General features: G+C 40.0%; 1 protein-coding gene across 1 annotated transcript; it reads left to right on the forward strand.

Moving 5' to 3' along the window:
- The first annotated feature begins 480 nt into the window (after positions 1 to 480).
- LOC120044276 (rho guanine nucleotide exchange factor 9-like) lies at positions 481 to 24,032 on the forward strand. The gene is made up of 10 exons (XM_038988883.1): positions 481 to 615; positions 5,107 to 5,286; positions 12,851 to 13,075; positions 17,981 to 18,160; positions 18,452 to 18,684; positions 19,014 to 19,143; positions 19,860 to 19,991; positions 21,459 to 21,702; positions 21,782 to 21,850; positions 21,955 to 24,032. Exons 1-10 carry the CDS (start codon positions 595 to 597, stop codon positions 22,122 to 22,124), a joined length of 1,584 nt encoding a protein of 527 aa, XP_038844811.1. The 5' UTR covers positions 481 to 594; the 3' UTR covers positions 22,125 to 24,032.
- The last annotated feature ends 431 nt before the right edge of the window (positions 24,033 to 24,463 follow it).

Here is a 24,463-nt window from a genome sequence, read left to right on the forward strand (position 1 = left end):
CACAGGAGCCAAGAGGAGAGATTCATCTCTACTGAGATAAATTACAAAGTAGTTATCCTACTGTTAAGACCTCTGTTACTTAATGATTTGTGTAGAATGGGTGGATGTCAATATTTCTCTTTACAAAAACCTGCCTGTTTTTTTACTATTATCAATGATTACAGTAGCCTAGGCATATAATGAAATTACAACATTTTAATTGCCAACTGGCCAGGCCAATATAACCCCCATACAGTGTCTATGTTCCTCTTGTTATGATTTAATATTTCTGGTCCGTGATTGTAACTATATTTTGATGAGCAAGCATCACGAGGTTAGGACTCCCAGTTTGAAGTATAGATAGGAACCATAATGAGCCCCCAATGAGTGCCTGTGGTTTGTTCCTCTATGCACGAAGCACCGCCCAGATTTTTGCTCCCCGCTACGCAGGGAGAGTTGCAGCAGTAGCATTCTACAGTGCCTACGTTAGCATCCCATTTTTAGTGCATGCAAAGACCCCTACTCCTAATGCAAAACGGCATTCAAGTCGGCAAATCAGGAAACTAGCGGACGACGGGTGTCAGAGTGGAAGGGGAACTAACGGTGCAGACTCTGATGATGATGAGGATGATGATGGTGAGGATGATGATTCTGTAAGAGAGTTATACGTATGAATACAATGTTATGTGAAAGAGGAGGTAGCTAGAGATTATACCAGAAATGTTTCCTTGCGTTTGGATAAAATGAACAGTCACAAAATGTTGGTGTACAGCAATATGCACCTTAACCGATTAAATGTTGCAGAGCTCATGCTCTACATTATGACCTTGGATATGAAAATTATAATTTGCATTGTCGTAATTATCGAATGCGATGCTTTTGTTTGTGTGGTTGGTGGTTGCTGATACTGTGCCTCAGTGCGCGTATGGATAATCACAGCCCGCACTGAAGTACGCACGGCGTGCAGTGGAGGCGAGGAAGTGGGAGTGAATGCGTGTTCTTATGGAGGTACACACAGGGCTTCAACATGGCCTCATCACGATATGAATGGCTCTGGTATATTCTATATTACCATATCTTGTTTGTGGTTTACATTGTATTTAGCATGTCGGCCATCAGTGGCATATGGCAGTCGCGGGCGCCAGATTTGTGTTATAGATTGTTAGGAATTGTTCCTTGTCTCGGCGTTCTCTCGTTGTAAATGTATTTTATTGGCATGTTGTAAAACACATCTATGCATGCGATGTGGGAGAGGCAATGTTTTTCAGTAAAATCCTGTTCTGTTGATTACTTGGCGTTGGCAATATGGTGCTCGTTTGAAATAAATATAGTCTTATCACATAATCTTCTTGATCTGGTAGGATTGAAAAGATGCGACTCACATGCGATAAAATAATATAATTAAATAGAATAACGGTATTCTTCAGGCTGTAGATTGCGTTTTGTAAAATACTGACCATGCCATTTGGGTCTCAGGGCTACTGGGCACAATGCAAAAACAGCATCATCTAGCCTACTGTAAACGAGCTATCCAGTAACCTAATAATATAATGTTTTATCGAATGTAGAGTTCTGTTTTTAAATATTGACCCGTTTTGTAATGGTTTTACATTGATATTGAAGTGTTTTTTATGTATATACTTCCATGCTTCTACTCTTAGGCCTATCTCACCGTAGGCCCCATGGTGCCTCATAATGTTGTATTTTATGACGTAGCCTATAGGATATCTCGAAACATTGCTTTTAGTTTATGCGAATTGGTAGGCCTAAATAGTATGACGAATGGTTATGTGGATATTCTTTTTTATGTAGAACTAATATAATACAGTTTGCGTTTTCATAGTGACAATTCTACAGATGCTATGAATGTAACAGCATGTTTTTGTTTTGTGTGTGTGTGTGTGTGTTTGCAACATAATGCATAGACCTCCCTGTTGTATTGAATGCTTACAGTGCTGTTCATATCACAGGGTCCCAGTTAAATAAATGGTGATGCATTGAGTCTCACAGGAGATAAAAAAGCTGTATTGCAAAAGGGGAATGCTCTGCTCTAGTGTAATAACAGTATTACTGTCAGTACGCCTATGCAGACATTATTTTAAAAAGACAGGTTTATTCATTAATTGTATTATGAGGAAGCCAAATACAGGTTGTCATATCAAAACGGGTGTGCATATTTAATGCAGGCAGGGGTGCATTCACATGGAGATGCATGTGGAGCTAAAAATACCCCTTTCTGTTCTTGAGCATGTGAGTTATAGTGGAGAGCGAGCTCTCTTGACACTTATCAGGGGACATGTTGACTTGTTAATTAGTATATTACTGTGAGGGATTACTGTCTGTTTTCAACCTGTTGTATCTCTCATCGTTTGAGATATCACCTTTTTTTTCATTCTCTCATGATGTTATTAGGATTGCAGGTGGAGCTCAGGCAGGGCACCTGTGGTCTATTCCATAAATCTTTGTTTAAAGAAATGTTAATTATGTTCATACATAAAGTAATTTGGCCTGGAATAGATAATGACATTAAAGTGTGAATGGAGGGTAGGTCAATTTGAGTTTTTCTCTACATAATATATTAGAGAAACGCTATTGAGTAAAACATAAATTATGCCAAAGTTTGTTTTGGATTATGAGAAAAACAGTCACTCCAAGCAGAGCGGATATGATTTAGGGATTTATCGGCCAGCCGATAGTGCAGCTCAGCTGTGTAATCTGGGTCACGGCACCAATGTTGCATCTACCAATCTGCACCCTGTTTCAGTATGGTGCTCCTGCTCCCTATAGCCTCCACCACACTCCATCCAACTACACACAGCTCTTTAGAGCAATAGGTTAGCAATAGTTTATGTTCATATTCAGGTTTTTACACTTTAATGTAAAATGTTAAATGTTGAGTCAAGAAGATATTTGGAAGAAGATGGTATATTACTCCTTTTGGCCTTATTTAACTGCTTTTTGTAGTAGTGTGACTGAACAATGTACTACTGATCATCTTATGTAACATTGATCTTTTACACAGAGGGAAAGTGTTTTATGTACAGTAAATCTGTTTTAGACATAATAAGGCCAATTACAGATTTTGTCCACAAATCTAGGGCCATTTCGTGAGACGGAGGGGCTAGACAAAAAGTGGCACAAGTGTAATATTTAAATCCCTGTGGGTGATGCAATTAATAGGGTTGTAAAACTGTGAATTTATTTTGTTTGACCTGGCTTTTACAATGGCAATACAGATGGGGAAATATAAATGCAATCATTCCTCTTCATGAGACTTCATTTATTTTTTTGGAACAATTTTAGATTTCCCCACTTTAATGTCTAAACCCCAGATTGAGATTGATAATCTGTAGAAGGAGGTATTCCCTGAGGGTGAGCAGACAGACTAGCATCACTACTCTGGACAGTTCTGATTTAGAATATGGGGACAACTACAAATACCTAGGTGTCTGGCTAGATTGTAAACTCTCCTTCCAGACTCATATTTTGTATCTCCAATCCCAAATTTATTCTAGAATCGGCTTCCTATTTCGCAACAAAGCCTCCTTCACTCACGCTGCAAAACATACCCTTGTAAAACTGAGTATCCTACCGATCCTCAACTTCGGCGATGTCATTTACAAAATAGCCTCCAACACTCTACTCAGCAAACTGGATGCAGTCTATCACAGTGCCATCCGTTTTGTCACCAAAGCCCCATATACCACCCACCACTGCGACCTGTATGCTCTCGTCGGCTGGCCCTCGCTACATATTCGTCGCCAGACCCACTGGCTCCAGGTCATCTATAAGTCTTTGCTAGGTAAAGCTCCGCCTTATCTCAGCTCACTGGTCACCATAACAACACACACCCGTAGCACGCGCTCCAGTAGGTATATCTCACTGGACATCCCCAAAGCCAACACCCACTTTGGCCGCCTTTCTTCCCAGTTCTCTGCTGCCAATGACTGGAACGAATTGCAAAAATCTCTGAAGTTGGAGACTTATATCTCCCTCACCAACTTCAAGCATCAGCTATCTGAGCAGTTTACCGATTGCTGCAGCTGTACATAACCCATCTGTAAATAGCCCACCCAACTACCTACCTCATCCCCATATTGTTTTTATTTACTTTTTTTGCTCTTTTGCACACCAGTATTTCTACTTGCACATCATCATCTGCACATCTATCACTTCAGTGTTAATTTGCTAAATTGTAATTACTTCACTACTATGGCCTATTTATTGCCTTACCTCCTTACTCCATTTGCACACACTGTATATAGATTTTTCTATTGTGTTATTGACTGTACTTTTGTTTATACTATGTGTAACTGTGTTGTTTTTTGTCGCACTGCTTTGCTTTATCTTGGCCAGGTCGCAGTTGTAAATGAGAACTTGTTCTCAACTGGCCTACCTGGTTAAATAAAGGTGAAATAAAACATTTTTAAAAATAGGCATGTGTTTGTTAGGGTATCATCCTTGAGTCATCTCTACCCACTACTGGATGTTATAGTTAATCATATTTTAGAGACCAGTGTCCATTTATGGTATGAGGTCTTTGGGGGATCGAAACTGGGGTGTCTCCATGGGATGGCAGGTAGCCTAGTGGTTAGAGCGTTGGGCCAGTTACCAAAAGGTTGCTGGATTGAATCCCTGAGCCGACATAGTAAAAATCTGTCGGTCTACCCCTGAGCAAGGCAGTTATCATCCACCATTGCTTATCACTTTGGCATTGATTATAACGCCTCATGTGTTAGGTTAATTTCACTGAATCAAAGATGTGTAACTCTTTATAATACTGGTCATTTGTAAAAAAAAAAAATATATATATATATATATATATATATATATATATATATATATATAATTTCAAAAAATGAATAAGTAGATAAATTGGTTTGAAACTCAGATATTGTCACTAAGACTTGACAGTGCCCTCCTGCCCTTGTAAAAGTACTAATGAGCCCTTACCGTCCTCTCTTCTCTCCCTCACCACTACTCCTCTCACTCCCTTCCTTCACCTTTTCCCTCTACCCACTCTCACCCCAATCCCCCTCTCCTCTCTTCTCTTCTCTCTCATTTCCCTTCTCTCCTCTCCCCTACCTCAACCCCTCTCTCCCTTCACCCCTCACCCCTCTCCCACAGTTGATCAGTGGAGGATCCATCGTCAGCGCTGAGGCAGTATGGGATCATGTCACCATGGCCGACAGGGAGTTGGCATTTAAGGCAGGGGATGTCATCAAGGTCCTCGATGCATCAAATAAGGACTGGTGGTGGGGACAGATTGATGATGAAGAAGGATGGTTCCCAGCCAGCTTTGTGAGAGTGAGTGGAGCCATCAAATATTTTCTCATTCTCTGCTGCACCGTGTCTTGACCCTCAACAAGTACACTAGGGTTTACCACCTATTCTCAATGCTCCGATGGATTATCCCTTGCCATTGCCTTATCATTGATAATTATCGTTGATTCACTGCCCTGTTTTGAGGGCAGATATTTTAGGCTTGGGTGATGATGATGATATTTTGATATAGATCAAAATATGATTATGCCATGCTAATCTCACAGGAACTAAAAATATTTACTAGTCCAATTTGAAATACTGTGAAAACAAGAAGACTTCAGAAAAGTGAGGAGTTATTACTTTGCGGGGTTATCACTACTAGCCTTCTCCATCTGCCAACTGTAAAAATGAGTCTGAACGAGGTATGTCATGTTTTTCTCTCCAAAGGTTGAACCCCACCCACCACAACCTCAAACAAAACAGGTTTTCTATATCAACCCTATAGCAGCTCCAAGGTTCCAAAACACAACTACCAAGGTGCGTTTAATAGTTTCAGCAGTATTTCAAAGCAACTGTTTTAACTAGCATCTCACTGCACACTGGACCACCCCATATCTAACATCCTGTCGCTTTATACTACTGCTTCCATTTGCAGACATCACCATGCTTCAAGTGTCAAGCTTGTAATAGCATTACGGTCAAACTATGGTATCTCAAACAACACTCTCTTTCTCACTCTCACTTACTCTCTTTTTCTCACTCTCTGCACTCTCACTCAACTGAAAAGCGAGCACTGAGGCACTGATTCATCTCAGATCTGAATGATGAAACATGTATGACCAACCTTTTAGCAGAGGACAGGGCATATCAAACAGGTGGCTTGATGAGTGACTCAAATAAAAGCTATTTAATGGTTATTTTATGTAACCGGATTTGTTGTCATGTTGGAAGTTATTTTCAGGAACATACATTTTCTAAAATCTTAAGAGCATTTCTGGATTATTGTGCCCATCCTATGAATTGACCATGCAGCTTTTGTCCACTGGTCCAAGGAAACAGAGAGAGTGGGCTCTAAATAGACACCCGTGGACAATGTACTCAGGCTGAGATATACTGTGTACACAGTACCATCAAGCACTGAGACCTGATGTCTGGAAAAGATTACTTACAGCACAGGCCATATGTGAATTCTGTATGGCCACATGCATATTTAAAATCAATCTCAGAAGGGTCCCATGACTCTATGTATGTTATGGTGGGGTCTAGTGTTTGTAATATAGATATAGGTTTAATGACCACAACTACCTCATATTTGCAAACAAACAGTCAGATACAGTAGGATCCAAAATGATTGACACCCTTGATCAAGATGAGCAATAATGACTGTATGAAATAAATCATTCAAATATTGAGCTATACTAATACAATTGTTCAGAGAAATATATAATTTTTTCTCAAAAAGGTAGGGGTAAGAATTATTGACACCTAAAGATTCTTATAAATAATGTAGTCAAACGTTTAGTATTTGGTCCCATATTCCTAGCACACAATGATTACATCAAGCTTGTGACTCTACAAACTTATTAGATGCATTTGCAGTTTGTTTTGGTTGTGTTTCAGATTATTTTGTGTCCAATCGAAATGAATGATTAATAATGTATTGTGGCCTCCCGGGTGGCGCAGTGGTCTAGGGCACTGCATCGCAGTGCTAACTGCGCCACCAGAGTCTCTGGGTTCGCGCCCAGGCTCTGTCGCAGCCGGCCGCGACCGGGAGGTCCGTGGGGCGACGCACAATTGGGCTAGCGTCGTCCGGGTTAGGGAGGGTTTGGCCGGTAGGGATATCCTTGTCTCATCGCGCTCCAGCGACTCCTGTGGCGGGCCGGGCGCAGTGCGCGCTAACCAAGGGGGCCAGGTGCACGGTGTTTCCTCCGACACATTGGTGCGGCTGGCTTCCGGGTTGGAGGCGCGCTGTGTTAAAGAAGCAGTGCGGCTTGGTTGGGTTGTGCTTCGGAGGACGCATGGCTTTCGACCTTCGTCTCTCCCGAGCCCGTACGGGAGTTGTAGCGATGAGACAAGATAGTAATTACTAGCGATTGGATACCACGAAAATTGGGGAGAAAAGGGGATAAAATTTATTTTAAAAATTAAATTAAAAAATAAAAAATAAAAAATAATGTATTGTGTCATTTTGGTGTCAGTTTTACTGTAAATAAGAATATAATATTACATGACCAAAAGTATGTGGACACCTCAAACATCAAGTTCCAAAATCATGGGCATTAATATGGAGTTGGTCCCCCCTTTACTGCTATAACAGCCTCCACCCTTAACAGCTTTCCACTAGATGTTGGAACATTGCTGCAGGGACTTGCTTCCATTCAGCCACAAGAGCATTACTGAGGTTGAGCACTGATGTTGGGCGATTAGGCTTGGCTCGCAGTCGGTGTTCCAATTCATCCCAAAGGTGTTCGATGGGGTTGAGGTCAGGGCTCTGTGGAGGTCTGTCAAGTTCTTCCACACTGATCTCAACAAACCATATCTGTATGGACCTCGCTTTGTGCACGGGGGCATTGTCATGCTGAAACAGGAAAGGGCATTCCCCAAACTGTTGCCACAAAGTTGGAAGCATAGAATTGTCTAGAAAGTCATTGTATGCTGTAGCATTACGATTTCCCTTCACAAGATTTCCCTTCATTCCCCCTCCACCAAACTTTGCAGTTGGTACTATGTATTGTGGCAGGTAGTGTTCTCCTGGCATCCACCGTACCCAGATTCCTCCGTCGAACTGCCAGATGGTGAAGTGGGATTCATCACTCCAGAGAGAGTGTTTCCAATGGCGGCAAGCTTTACACCACTCCAGCCGACGCTTGGCATTGCGCATGGTGATCTTAGGCTTGTGTGCGGTTGCTTGGCCATGGAAACCCATTTCGTTAATCTCCAGACGAACAGTTATTGTGCTGACGTTGCTTCCAGAGGCAGTTGGGAACTCTGTAGTGAGTGTTGCAATCGAGGACAGACGATTTTCACGCGCTACTCTCTTCAGCACTTGGTGGTCCTGTTCTGTGAGCTTGTGTGGCCTACCACTTCGCGGCTAAGCCGTTGTTGATCCTAGACGTTTCCACTTCACAATAACAGCACCTACAGTTGACTGGGGCAGCTCTAGCAGCGCAGAAATTTGACGAACTGACTTGTTGGAAAGGTGGCATCCTATGACGGTGCCACTTTGAAAGTCACTGAGCTCTTCAGTAAGGTCATTCTAATGTCAATGTTTGTCTATGGAGATTGTATGGCTGTGTGCTCGATTTTATAATCCTGTCAGCAACAGGTGTGGCTGAAATAGCCGAATCCACTAATTTGAAGGGGTGTCCACATACATTTGTATATGTCGTTTTCCTCCAAGACATGCTAACCTCTCACAATTACCAATAACAGGGTTTTTTTACCATGTCTTGCGGGTATGATCTATCTCTGAGCAATTGTATTTGTATAAAATAATATCATTTCCCAATTTTTTTAACATACAATATTTGAATTATTTATTTTATATGGTCATGATTGCTCATCTTTATCAAGGGTGTCAATCATTTCAGATCCCACTATCTGCCATTACGATTGAGCTAAACTCTAAGTAAATGAGTAAATGCTTCGACCTCATCTTTTTTTTATTTGACTGAATCTACCAACTGATCTCATCATCTCATCTTACTCAGTGATTGCTAGAGTTTGTGTTTGATTTTATTTATGTATTTTATTTATTTATGACAAGAAATTATAAGCTAATTCTATGGGAAAATAGTACCTTCATATCCTAGAGGGAAATGTGCCCATTAACAATACAGTTGCATCATGGCTGGCTTTGTAATGTGTATTTTTCCTGAAAAACATCATGATTGTGTAGATGTGTATTAGGAGTCAGCTACCTACCCCGTGTCCTCTGGCAAGGTTGCTAAAATTAGTTTCCTTTGAGGATTACACAAAGTGACAGTTCATTCCTTGAGATGCCTTCAAGCAACCAATGCACTAATGCGCTCACAACTCCTCCAACTCCCTCAACTAGGAGGTATCAGATTTTAATCAAACAATGAATACTGCGTAGAAGGACTTCATGTTCATTGTTTCATGTTTTTATCCCTTTTGTATTACAATGTTATTTCTTGACCGTGTGTATGCGTCTTCCAATTATAATGTGGGGAGGTCAAAACAATGAAAAACTATCTACCAAATCTATTGATTTTAAAATGTTGATTACTTCTCCTTGCCATTATCATTCACCTGATGATAAGACAAAACATGTGAACAAAAAACGTATGATTGGGGTCCCAGGGTCGCCTGTTCTAGTGGCTCCTGATATTGGGGTTCGATGTGAATATAAGGAAACTGTTCATGTACAGAACTATATGGTATATATTTATCGGGTCCATACTTGCGAACATTAGAAAAAGTAGAAGTTCTCAAAATGCCCATCAGCCAATTAAAATCGTTGACGTAGTTGCATGTGATACACCGCTACATGTTAGCTTTTCCCATAGGATAACCTGCCAGACATACATGCTAACCACACCACCCGTTGCAAAATAAATGTACACATACATGTTATTCAATCATTGCACCCATACGGCTTGCGCACGTCAACGAGAGTATGCGTAGCCAGGCGCTAACATGCTGACCAGACTGAGATGGGAGAGGCAGGACTTGTAGTGCATCAAGCGTCACAAATAGAACCAGTGTGGATGCAATGATTGAATAATATGTACAGTACCAGTCAAGAGTTTGGACACACCTACTCATTTCTGGGTTTTTACTATTTTCTACATTGTAGATGAATAATAGTGAAGACATCAAAACTAAGAAATAACACATGGAATCATGTAGTAACCAAAAAAGTGTTAAACAAATGAAAATATATTTTTTATTTGAGATTCATCAACATCGCCACCCTTTGCCTTGATGACAGCTTTGCACACTCTTGTCATTCTCTCAACCAGCTTCATGAGGTTTTCACCTATTAACAGGTGTGCCTTGTTAAAAGTTAAGTTGTGGAATTTCTTTCCTTCTTATTGTGTTTGTGCCAATCAGTTGTCTTGTGACAAGGTTGGGGTGGTATACAGAAGATAGCCCTATTTGGTAAAATACCAAGTCCGTATTATGGCAAGAACAGCTCAAGTAAGCAAAGAGAAACAACAGTCCATCATTACTTTAAGCCATGAAGATCGATCAATACGGCAAATTTCAAGTTTCTTCAAGTGCAGTCGCAAAAACCATCAAGCACTATGATGAAACTGGCTCTCATGAGGACCGCCACAGGAAAGGAAGACCCAGAGTTAGGAAAGGTGGATACCTAGTCAATTGTACAACTGAATGCCTTCAACTGAAATGTGTCTTCCGCATTTAACCCAACCCCTCTGAATCAGAGAGGTGCAGAGGCTGCCTTTATCAACATCTTCAGGGAATAGTGGGCTAACTGCTTTGTTCAGGGGCAGAACAACAGATTTCTGCCTTGTCAGCGCAGGGATTCGATCCAGCAACCTTTCAGGTTACTGGCCCAACGCTCTAACCACTAGGCTAGTTACTTCTGCTGCAGAGGATAAGTTCATTAGAGTTAACTGCACCTTAGATTGCAGCCCAAATAAACGCTTCACAGAGTTCAAGTAACAGACACATCTCAACATCAACTGTTCAGAGGAGACTGCATGAATCAGGACTTCATGGTCAATTTGCTGCAAAGAAACCACTACTAAAGGACACCAATAAGAAGAAGAGACTTTCTTTTGCCACGAAACACAAGCAATGGACATTAGACCAGTGGAAATCTGGTCTGATGAGTCCACATTTGAGATTTTTTGTTCCAACCGCTGTGACTTTGTGAGACACAAGGGGGCCTCAAACCCACTGTTACCGTATCCTGCAGATTCACAGTTCACTGGTATATGCTACCTGGCAGCAATAATAATGGAGGTACATGACAGCTATTTGACAAGACCATAAGTTCAAATGTTTTTAAAAGTTGTATGTTAAACGTAAATGTCGTATAGACCTCCTTTATCTTTTTCCCGTAAAAGCACATGGATGTGTGTGAAAAACATGAGGTTTTGTCATATAGCAAGAAATCAGCACAATGCAATATTGGCACACTACAATTGTGACATACTAAGTGGAACATAAGTAAACCTTGAATTTGGAGGTTTAAAATATCCCTCTGGTGGCCAAGTTGACCTATTTTAAGAAATGCCATTGGTTGGTGGATATAAAGTATATGATCTTTGATAGGCTGATGCGGAATTTGTTACAGGAAATAATCACTGGCCTGCTGGTCAGGTTAACATCGTGCTAAATGTGGCAGGTTATCTTATGAGAACAGCTATACATTTAGCATTGTATCAAGTGCAACTACGTAGATTATTTTAATTGGCTACTGCTCATTTTGAGACTGAGAAGTTTAAACTTGTGTGGACCCATATTGTTCATTATATTAAGTTATAGCATGTTAAGGATATATCCCTATCAATTTGCAGTGTTGGGGAAGCTACTCTGAAAATATAGTTTACCAAGCTACCAATTAAACACAAAACCTCTGTTTCAAGTGAGAATTTGGCAGGTCTGATGCTGAAAAAAGGAAATGATTGTCTACTTCACCCTTTTTTTTTGGTTGGAAAAAAATGTTGTATTGTTCCAGTAGTTTTCTACACCGCTACATGGCAAAAAAGTAATTAACTACTGAAAACACTACCAAGATTTGTATTGAGTTCAACTGCCACCAAGCTACTGCAAAATGTAGGTAAATTACTAATTGAACTACATGTAATTCACTACTCCCCAACACTGTCAATTTGAACATTGCTGGAAACAGACTGTTCTATTGTGCAGTCACAGTGATGTTCCAGCAATGTTCGAATTGACAGTGTTGACAGCCTAACCTGCAATTTCATGCTTGTTTCTTTTTCTAGTTTTGATGCATACTGTTGCTTTAGCTCAACCTATTCAATCGATACAGTTACATATCGCAATATTATTTTTGACAATATATCATATCGTATCGTTTTGACAATATTGCAATATTACTTTTGCACTAGTTGGCTGTACCTGCATCAAACTCCAGTATTTTTCCTTTATAGCTTGTTCTCCATCTTCTTTTTAAATAGGGAGCTAATTTGTCTTCAGCACTTTTATTTCCATAATTGATCAACACTCGTTATCATGGCTCTCTCTTGTCCCTCTACAGCAGACCTATAGTGATGTCCCTGGCAATTCCCAACCCGACTATTCAATGTAAAGGCTTCGTTAGAATTCAAGATAAATTACAATGTTTTTTGAACAGGTACCTATTTTACGGGTGCATCAGAGGAATAAAGGCCTGATATGGATATTTCTTTACTTTTTTAACACGTTTTTGACAAATCTAATTATGATACACATTGTTCAATTTAAACTGAAGAAGTGGCATTGAAAATGAATTTGAATAGGGAGAAAAAGCCCCATGGCTTTGGAATTAATATGGTGTTGTTTTTTGTATTTTAATAATATTTTAGATCCCTTACAACCCGAACCCTGATTGTTGATGCTACTGTTTATTTGTCCAGGCTGACATGTTGTGTTCTCCTGTCCTCAGCTGTGGGTGAACCAGGAGGAGAGCACGACGGTAGAGACAGTTGAGGGGGCTAGCCCCAGCCCCAGTGAGGTCCAGAACGGGCATGCGGAGGCCAGTCCCAGCAGCAGCGACTGTCTTTGCCTGGGCCAAACCGTCCAGAATAGAGACCAGATGAGGGCCAATGTAATCAACGAGATCATGAGCACAGAGCGTCACTACATCAAACACCTGAAGGACATATGTGAGGTAGGCTTGGCTGGCTAGAGGAGATCTTCCAGAGACAGAAGGGCATATGTGAAGCAGAGGTTAAAGACCATGGATGGGCAACTTTGATTGGGGTGGGGGCCACATAAAATCTGAAAATGTCATGAGGGGCCACAGTGGGTCACGGGTCTACGTATCCATATAACCTAGCGTTGGGCTAGTAAATGAAAGGTCGCTCGCTGGTTCGAATACCCGAGCCAACAAGATGAAAAATCTGTTGATGTTTCTTTGATTAAGGCACGTAACCCTAATTTGCTCCAGGGGTGCCGTACTACTATGGCTCACCCTGTAAAACAACACACTTCACTGCACTTCTCCGGTGTATGTAACAATTAAACATCTTACATGCAATCAGTGCCAGCCCTAGCCTTTTGGAGCCCCTAAGGGACATTTTTTGGGGGGCAAAATATCTTTTACATTTTTGTTTGTTTTGGTCTTCGGCAAGGGTTTTACGCCCCTTCATTGGTGATTGGTCAACAGTAGGGATTCTTCAATTAAGTGTTTATTGTCATTCAATGAGAGACGACCCGTTTTCATGCACATTTTTTCACTTGCGAAATATACTGCAGATGTAAAAAAAAAAAAAAAAAAAGAGAAAAAAAAGACCTCTGCAAAAACGTATAAATTAATTACAGATTTCTTGAGTTATCTTTGATTAATTCAGGATATTTTGAGGTGTGTATACTGGCTATGGCATCTCAAGAGGGACAAACAGTCCTATTGCCGTTTTTTTTATTTTCAAGCATTCTTTTATGGGAATATGCAAGGCATAGACGTTCACTTCACCTAGTCGAGTTCTGCTAGGAGCAAACTGAACCTAGTATGCAGACGCCTTTATGCACTATGCTTTTCCGCACGCTTACTATACAACAGATCAATATAGTCTACCAGTCAACTGTCTATCATGCCCTCTATCGATAGTGACAATAGTGGTTGTTGGATCGTTTGTCCAGATCTGCAATAGGTTAACTATCAATCAGATGTGTTGACTATCAATCAACACATAAAATAATTTAAATCTGCACCAATTTTCCATATCAATCAACAAGATGGAGGAATAGCTGATAGGCAGTGGGGAGGCCAGGTGCGTCACTAGGCATTAAAGAACATTGAAGACATGCAGCTTAAAAAGCCCCCGTATTGATCTTGTTTAGGGACAATAAAATTATCCTACCAAGACTAGCCTACAACACCACAATCCAATTAATAATAGCGTTATTGTTTTCAAGTGAGTACAATTGAGTACAATTCAACTCTAGGCTGTAAACTGCAGTGAAATGTAATTTGAATAATGGCGCAAAAGCCTTGTTTCATTCCATTTGGATCAGCGGTGGGTCTACTTTGGACAGATTATATAAAGGTACCATAGCAGCCCGGTCTGGCTGTATTTTTACTTCTGATACTGATGCGTTGTCTGTTGCCGATCATCATTCTCCCAAGTCATCCTTTATATGCTCCCAGCAGGCCCAGTTATTCAGGAAAGCTGAACAGGGTTCTGCCTCCTTTCCCATCCGAGCAGTTATGACACGACCTATAACCTAACGCTACAATCTATCCTAAATATTTGTAATTTAACTTTTAAAATTCATTACCTTTATGTGTGGCATAAACACAACTAGTCACAATGCTTTAATCTGATAAGGCTACTTCAAAAGTCTCCTGTATGCTGCCTGCGCATGTTCATCCACTCCATCCAAACTGTGCAGCGGCCATTCGATTAATGGAAGGAGACATCTGTTACAAAACACCAAAAAGTTTCATTACATTCGAGATTGTCAAACAAAGCCTACGATGCTGAGTAGGGAGGGATGCATTTTCTGCTGGTCAAGATTGACATACTCTACTTCAGTGGTCTCCAACCTTTTCTATTATGAGTAATACTTTAAAAAAAATGAAACATGTCACAAGCTACAATTTCCTTTCTAGCTTTCCTTTCTAGAAACTCTTCCCCAGGTCCTTAGTGTACATGAGAAAATAATGTTTCTGTTAATATACCTGGTAAAATAATAGTTAATAAACAACTCTAAACGGGGCCCTATCAAATCAGAGATTTATTTTCCCCCGAATGCTGTTTTATATTTTCCAAAATTCTGTTTTCTCTGTTTTATTGTTCCTGGTTTTAGATATTTTTTTCTTTACTCTTAAAACTACAATTGTTCATAGATAAACAATGAAATTGGATGTTCTGAGTCCATGTCAATGCTTACATCACATCAGAAGACCATTTATTTTAGGTCTGTAAGGAAATTAACAAGTAGATTTTTGAGTGTAATTCCCCTTTAATTGCGAATCTGGCCCTTTAATTGTGCATATGGTGGGTGCGGTATAATGTGCAGGTCTAGTGATGGTTCTGTTCTGCTGCTGTTCATTTCATGGCAAACTTTGCAAATAATATATACAAATGATATACTTCCTCATGATACACTTCTGCCAGGTAAGCCTACTTCGCAGTTAACATTTAATTTAGAAGGTTTTGGGGAAAGTATTTCTGTTAAACCACAAGACGGTTATCATATCACCTGGCTACACACGGAGTGATACACATACACGCACACAACACAGGGCATTATTGCTGGAAATTAATTGGCAGATATTGTGTTAGGTTTGTCTTTTTAAGCTATTGGTAGCTAACCAATGGTGGGATAATGTTGCGTTGATTGGATAGTAGCTGGGAGCTTGCAATGTCTGATACTTGGGAGATTTATTTATTACAGTTTGTGGTGGAACACGTAAAAATTGCATGCACTTTCAGAATTGTTTGGTGAGCTACTCGTATGTGGCCTGTGAGTTACTGGTAGTTTGTGATCGACCTGTTGGAGACCCATGCTCTACTTGATTGTGGTGTTGACAACGCAAACCATGATGATAAGCGTTCCAAGTCGGTATGCGGTTATGCATTGCTTATTGGTTGTGTGTGGTGCATTGGGACAGAAACCTGTTGGTGGAAAATTCGTTGCATGTATTTTATATAATTTATAAATATCATAAAATGTTAAATGGATTTCCCCCTAGCTGATTCTGCAGCCGATTCTGCAGCCGATTCTGATCGTAGTGTAACGAGAGTCATTTTTTGTTGTCCATTTTTCGGTCATTGTCTGCGAACCCTTAACCTTCTGGACCGTTAGCCCTGATAATAAACTGACTGTGCCACAAAACCATGCTAAAGTGGTAAAGTCGATAACTTCAACGGTTGCTACAGTTATTGTTATTTATGGTGGTAATCATTATTTTTGAGTACATTTTGAGGGGGGAGGATGTGCAACATTTTTTACAGTACAAAGGGAGGGTCATGTGAAGAAAAAAAATGTGTTGGGGAGGGGAGTGTTTTTTTTAATGACGTCTCGAGTTGCCTATCTCTGTTTTAGACAATTACCTTGTTTTAGGCCATTACCCAACCACTATTCATAGCAAGATAAGACAGGTTATTAGTGATGATCCAATATGAAATATTTAATGGGCATGGAAAAAAAGTGTATTTATCTAAGTACCCAATAAATTGTATATCCAATATTTCCACAGTGCTATAACAGCTCTTGTGCAGATTTAGATTATGCAGTACAGTGCTTTCCATGGGCTAGGAACAAAATGTGTCTAAAGGCAAACTTCAGTCATTTATGTTCTAAAGAGTAGTGACATGCTACAGTGTTTTAGTGAGAGATTAGAAGCGATGGCTGACCCGTAAGTGCTGGTTGTGGGCTCAGAAATAGCATCCCTCCCATCCCACACCACTCTTCCCCAGCATATATAGAAACAAGCACTCCATCTCTTCACGCACCACCTGTCTCCGTCAAACAACACACCCAGGAGAGTACATGAAAAAGTACTCAAAAAGCTGTTACCCAATCAGACGTTTTTCATCAGTTTTCCCTCTGTTCCCACATAAATATTACATAATCACAATGTGCTTCGAAACCCCCAAAATGACGCAGAGAAAACATAAATTGTGTAAGCAACATCACATGGCAAATCGTAATGTCTAGGTGACTGGAAATGCGTATTGAAGCGTGATGGGTCCCTTAAGTGTGAAACTATATGATATTTCATGAATGACTTGAAATGTTATTGGAGAAATGAGCTCCCACAGAGGGGATGAGTTACATAACTGAGAATCTTGCTTATAGAGCTGTAGCCATCTTCCCTGCCTTTATTTCCCTCTAGATCTAATCTGGGAAAAATGTGGTTAGAAAAATAAATTTGATGGGAAATTAAACAGTGAATAAACAATGATTATGATTCAGTCATTGGCACTGATGCCTTTTTTAAACTCAGACAAAACTGTTTGAATGCCCTGTGTTATGTACAAATATTCCCACTGTGAAATAGTTCCCAGTTCAATAATTGCACGCGCAGATCTTTATGTGGATGGCTGAGCTCGTGCAGATGTTTCTCTCACCCTGTCGTGACCTCGAAAAACTGTTCTGTGAGAACGCGCATTTGCTTCACACATCTGCCATTCAATGGTGACCAGGAGTATTGACACTGACCAATCAGAAGCTTGTTGAGGCGTGAGGTTGGCATATATACACCCGGACTCACGCGTCTAAGTGCTGAGGGTTGATGTGAGGAGAGATATGTTGCCAGTGTAAAGACTTGGGCGCTACGGGAGGGGGCGAAAGAAACATCCGCCTAGCTGCGCCATCCACATAAAGAGACGCACGTGCAATTATTGAACTGGGAATATTTTCACGTTGGGAGAAATTTTGCATGACGTTACAATCACAACACAATCAGAACGATTGGGAACTATTTCATGCTGGGAAGATTTTTACATGGACACCCTGCAGTAAAGAAAAAATCATCTGAGATGCCATGCAACATCAATGACATACTATCATTTGAAATGCATAATATTGGATCAAAACCATTTGTTTTTCTTTGTTGCCTCAGGGTTACTTCCGGCAATGTAAAAAAAGAAGAGACATGTTCAATGATGACCAGTTGAGGGTCATATTTGGGAACATTGAAGATATCTACAGGTTTCAAATGGGCTTTGTCAGAGACCTGGAGAAGCAGTACAATACAGAAGAACCTCATCTCAGTGAAATAGGTCCCTGCTTCCTAGAGCATGTAAGCATTTTTGTATCTCTCAAGATTTCAAGTGTTTTTTAAATGTAATCCCTCAATAGGTTTGAGTAAACCTTGTGTATCATATCTACATGTCCATTGGATTCTCATCATTTTTCATACATCGGAGAACCTTGATGATGGGGCATTTCAGAGTTCCCGTTGGTTATTAATTTCAATGGTAACTTAAGGCAGTAGTGCACCCTCACTATTTTGTTAACTCCAAAAAAAAAAAAAAAAATTCAGCTTATTTCAGCATTTCAAACATACTGTGTACACGTTTATCTGTTGCAGCAAGATGGCTTTTGGATCTACTCAGAGTACTGCAACAACCACGTGGATGCCTGCATGGAGCTCTCTCGGCTGATGAAGGATGGCCGCTATCAGCATTTCTTCGAGGCGTGTCGCCTGGTGCAGCAGATGATTGACATTGCCATTGATGGCTTCCTGCTCACGCCCGTCCAGAAGATCTGCAAGTACCCTCTGCAGCTGGCAGAGCTGCTCAAGTACACTGTCCAGGAGCACAGGTACCTGTCCCTTAGTCTCAATGTCACATCAAATATTTACATTCACCTCTGTGTCATGATGAAGCATTGTTTCTACTAATAAAGATACTGCTGGAATGATTGGTATTTTTTGCTCTCAGGCTAATTGGCCAGTATGAGACTTGAGGATCTTTCATTAATATGTGAGGATCCTAGACGTGGATGCTAAACTTAAAGTATTGTTGTTTTGTGCAGTGAAGCTGTGATAGAGATGTGGCACGGTATGCCTGACTATCTACAGTTCTTTTGTTGATCTATTCCTCCTTCTTAGTCACCCCCACTATAACATTGTGTCTCCTCCCCTCTCGTAGTGACTACCGTTACGTCGCTGCAGCGCTGGCTGTCATGCGGAACGTCACTCAGCAGATTAACGAGAGGAAGCGTCGCCTGGAAAACATTGACAAGATAGCACAGTGGCAGGCGTCTGTGCTGGACTGGGAGGTAGGACTGAGACAGGGTGACATGGCTGAGGAACTAACAAGTACTGTGGGACACACATACAACAAGCCGTTTTTAGTTAATGGTTTTGCTCTGTCAACTCACTCCTTTGCTACTAGTTTGTTTTGGTCAGAGTTTGAAACATAATGTATTTTACAATGCAAATATTTTGATAAGCTGTCACATAGACCTTTTATGAAGGTTTAGAGGCAAGAAGTTGTTTCTGCCAAAGGAAAATATATAAATTGCTCCTTTTGGAGTATGTACTCTTTTGATGAAATAAGAAAACAGACTGTCAGATGCGGTGCATTTTGAAGCACTCCTTTTCATCGGGGTGAAGTTAATCAGGAGTGAGAAAAGGAAGTGGAAGGATCTGTGTTGCTAGACTCGAGCCTGTATTCGATGTGAGAGAGCTAGCGTTATCAGGCCACTCTGACCTAGTTGAAGAGTTTTTCCAGAGTTGCACAATCACTGAGGTACTGTAATTATGTCAAGTTAAAAAAAATCAAACCCACCAGAGTTCTACTTTGTCACCATCTATGTATTTGAGGAAGCGGAAGCCTGTCTTACCAGAGGAAGCCTGTCTTACTAGTCAGTATCTTATCAGTCACTTTTCTAATGTCATAAGCATAAAATGATTCCGTTTTCTTGACTATGTATCACAGACTGTGTTATTGATCCTGTTTAAAGATCTGACCGTCTTGTATTTCTCTGTGCAGGGGGATGATATTCTAGACAGGAGTACAGAGCTGGTCTACACTGGGGAGATGTCATGGATCTACCAGCCATATGGGCGGAGTCAGACCAGGGTCTTCTTCCTGTTCGACCATCAGATGGTTCTGTGTAAAAAGGTAAGGTGGCCACATCTGGGTCACAAATGCTATTGAATTGATCGGAACCAGTCTTGGCACTCCCAGGTGTACATATTGCCTATGTAACCCCTCTCTTTTGCAGACAGAGTTGGCATGAATTTGTTAAGAATGTGATCAACCGGTCAGTTTGTTTGTGAATAAAGCATGGCAGCAAAATCAGTACGTGTGTTTGTACCCTTAGTTACACTCCCAGGTTCAAGGCAAATGAAGGTCGCTGCTTGATAGAGTCAAGTCACCAGATTAATGTGCCTAAGGGGTAATGATTTATTGTGCGAAACAGAAAGTCACAGGCTTGTATGAGAAAATGCTTAGCCTCACCGCTGTGGTGACAAAGACAGAGCTTAGGACATTATAACTACCGTTTTTATGACCGAACAGGCTTGTTTGATAGTAGTTTTTATGCTCGAACAGGCTTGTTTGATAGTAGTTTTTATGCTCGAACAGGCTTGTTTGATAGTAGTTTTTATGACAGCAATTCCTCTTTACTCCCCAATTCCGACATGACATTTGAGTCATATACACAAAACTTTAACTGTTAAAAAAATAAGCATCTCAAGAAAAAAATAGAAATTTACGAAGTTCTGAAATGCATCCAATAGCTCAACATGTGTTGAGAGATTCTCAAATATCATGCTAAGAGATTCTCAATTCATGAAGTGTTTAGCTCTTAAACCCACAATCAATCCCATGAATTAGGCCTATTAGTATGAGTCTTTGTAAAAGCTGTCATTCAAATGTGATGGTAGCTCACAAACTACTAACTTATGTGTGATATATTGTCACCATGCGATTTGTAGTTTGAAATTAAAATGGTCAGGAACACATCTTTAATTCAGCTCCTGAAAATGGACCCTGTGGTACTTGTTGTAACAGAACTGGATGGAGATTCATTCCTGCTTGTCTGTGAGGTCTTATCTTTTATCTCCATCCCCTCAGCACTGTGATTGATTCCTGCTCCTGAGGTGGATGACAACAGTGTTGTAACATAAGGCCGTCATGTCCAAAGGGGAGCTAGGGGAAGCTGACAGGCTTACAGTACAGTACACAGGGCTGTTGTGTCTCTGAGTTTACCCCTACCGCTGGGACATGTGTGACACAAGCTCTCTGAGGGGACAGGAATACATAGTACGCAGCAGAAACATCACTAATGGGGATGGGACACCTGGAATCAGGAGCAGCTGTTTACAGCAAAGTGCATTATTCATCAGGGTGATTGCATGGAACCCTGTCTATCACAGGGAAATTGATAGGCTGCAATTAGTAAAAATTCACTTATTTCTTCCTGGCTGCCAAGAATTCAAGCCTTTTCATTTCCTGTCTGTCACATGGGTTTCGCAGTGCCTCACTATTGTTCAAAGCACTGGTGTAGATAATTCAAAGTAAATTAGAATCCACTCTCTACTTTATTTTTCCCTTCCACTCCTCACTCCCTTACTTTTCCCTCAGGACTTAATACGACGAGACATCCTGTACTACAAGGGCCGCATGGATATGGACAGGTACAATTTAGTTGATGCTGTGGATGGGCGGGATGATGACTTCAATGTGAGTGTGAAGAATGCGTTCAAGCTGAGTAATAAGGACTCCGACGAGATCCACATCTTCCTGGCCAAGAAGCTGGAGGAGAAACTTCGCTGGCTAAAAGCTTTTCACGAGGAACGCAAGATGGTGCAAGAGGATGAAAAAATAGGTGTGTATGTGAAAGAAATGTTCATTTGTACAACAAATGAAAATGGTGAATGAATATAACAATTATTTATATTTTTCAGGTTTTGAGATATCAGAGTATCAGAAGCGACAAGCAGCGATGACAGTGCGAAGAATGACCAAACAAAAAGGTAAATGCACACTTTCCCAAATTAGTTAACTAACAGTTTTTGTTTTTAGTCCATCTATAGTGTATCTCTCTCCTCCTTTAATATATCTCTTCTCCCATGTGTAGGCCATAGGTCTGTGCCCCCTGGATACCCCCCTCCTATGGACCCCATGAATCCAGGACAGTACTTGGTAGGAGACGGCATGGAACAATCAGAATTTGAATTCCCTGAACCTGAAAGGTGCAAGTCTCCCTTCTGGCAGAGCTTCAGCAGGTTAACTCCCTTTAGGAAATAGAGAAGAGATATATTTTAGAAAGACCACCTTATTTTTTTGAGAAGCACCATTGTATTTCAATTGTGACTCTTAAGGGAAAGCTGAACACGAGTATTTGGATTGTCAAACATTTAGCTTGTGAGCATCTCATTGATGACTGTGCTGTTGTAATCACTTTACCTGTATGACTGCAATGACAACTACCAACACAACTACCACAGCGAATGACCACACCTTTGGAACCTGAGAGAAACCAAAACACCTTCCTATCTCTTGATCTGTGAGAATATTTTTGTGACCTCTACTAATCCTTGGACAATGGAAAAGGGAACCGTGAGTTTCAAGGAAAAACGAACAGAACATTTGTGTCCACATTTAAAACTGAGGAAGCACTAGTCATACATTGATCTTTATGCCAAATCTGGTTGTGTCCTACAGTTCACTGTGACCTTAATGGGCATTTTATGAGTTTTTATTTTTTTTGTTAAAGTAAAATGCTGGCCAGATTCATCAGTCTTGTATTGTTTTTGAGTATTTATTTCCATTTTATTTTTGTTAATTTATAATGCATGGTGAAGTCCATTGTAGGTATTTATTGTGCAATTATATTCTTACGGGTCAAAGGAAAAAGAGAATCCGCTTCATCAACTTCAGTGTGACTCATTCAAATACATCTTATATTGTTGACAGGGTATATATGTTGTATATATTTTTATTACATGTAGGTACTTAAGTCTGATAGGAATATCATCTTGTGGTGTTCTCTTAAATAGTCATTCACACTGATTTTACATAACCAGGATGGTAGTTTGAGACCTGATATTACAGTAGGCTATATTCAGCTATCATTGCATAGTGCTTTCTTTACCACCGGGCACCTCAGTCATTGTAGAATAATATGTGGTTATAGTTGCACTTACCTAAGATCCATCTGTGATTTCATCAGGTAGAAGAGTCTGCTAGAATGCCTTTCAACCTCCCAAGTCATTTAACAAAGATTGTGATCGCATAAGTTTCAGAAATAAAAAGGCCTACCATAAAATTATTTGACGATAGTTCCATAAATGACCATGGTTAAACCCCTATTCATTGGCTTTATTTTCATGTGATATTCATTCTTGATAGTGAAAGAATACCACTTTAAGGTAGCCAAACTACAGTTAAAACATCTTGGTAGTCTTTTTCCTGTGGTGGCTTTCATAGTGCCAGCACAATGTTATGACATGACTGATTTTACGCCTGTCATTGCAGGTTAAATCCTTCGCTTGGTCTGCCACCAGGCTTAGATGAAGCAGAAGATGGGGAACATTTCAGGGGGATTCCAGTGTGGGGTTTTTTTAGGCATTATGATGGCTACTTCAACAACAAAGTTATACCAGAATTTCACATGAAAAATGCAAAGGAAATGCTGGTGGTCAAGCTTGTTATCTATATTTGTATTCAAAGGGTAAAAACAATTTTTAAAAGGATATTTATTTATATGCCTAAAAAGATCAACTAGGATTTAATACATTGCATTAGATACAGTATAAAAGCGCAATATGAAAGTGTGCAGTAATATTGAAGGAAAAAAACACTTTAAATATTAAGGCATTTTCTCTTGATGAACTGATATGGAACATTCATACATTTATTTTAAAAAGTGCATTTTATAATGAAAACAAATGCTTAAATATCTGAATTGATAAGTTGTTTAATTTCATTTTTGGTTTTATTGATAATTATGGATGATTTATCATTAATTCTGTGACAATGGCTTGGAATAAATCAAAATGCGTTAACATGATTGTTTCCTTCTTAATAATTGAAGTTGTGCAGTACCCTGTTAGGTGTTAATAGATGTGCATTAACAAATTCTAATGAGAGGGATAACCACCAAGATTATCTAAATTCATTTCTCTGAATGCCAGGTGTTTGTTTACTTTTTCCTCAAATAATCACCATCTCTCCTTATCTTTCCTTCTTAATGTACCAAAAGACAGTCTAATGAAGCACACCAACCTGTAAGAGAAGTCATGTATAAGATCTACTATTAAAGAATTACCATTAATGTGTAAAGAAATCAATTTATTGTCTATTGCAGATACAGTGCCTTCGGAAAGTATTCAGACCCCTTGACTTTTTCCACATTTTGTTACGTTACAGCCTTGTTCTAAATGTATTAAATTAAATTAAAATCCTCTACAGTCTACACACAATACCCCATAATGACAAAGCGAAGATAGGTTTTTAGAAATGTTTGCAAATGTATTTATTAAAAACAAAACAGAAATACCTTATTTACATAAGTATTCAGACCTTTTGCTATGAGACTCGAAACTGAGCTCAGGTGCATTCTGTTTCCATTGATCATACTTGAG

The sequence above is a fragment of the Salvelinus namaycush genome, chromosome 3, assembly GCF_016432855.1.
Source record: "Salvelinus namaycush isolate Seneca chromosome 3, SaNama_1.0, whole genome shotgun sequence".
Taxonomy (NCBI): domain Eukaryota; kingdom Metazoa; phylum Chordata; class Actinopteri; order Salmoniformes; family Salmonidae; genus Salvelinus; species Salvelinus namaycush.

Coding starts and splice junctions, on each gene's coding strand:
- LOC120044276 (XM_038988883.1), top strand. CDS start 595: ATGATGATGAGGATGATGATG. Junction 19,144..19,859: donor CGTCTGTGCTGGACTGGGAG/GTAGGACTGAGA, acceptor TTCTCTGTGCAG/GGGGATGATATTCTAGACAG. Junction 21,851..21,954: donor AAGAATGACCAAACAAAAAG/GTAAATGCACAC, acceptor TCCCATGTGTAG/GCCATAGGTCTGTGCCCCCT.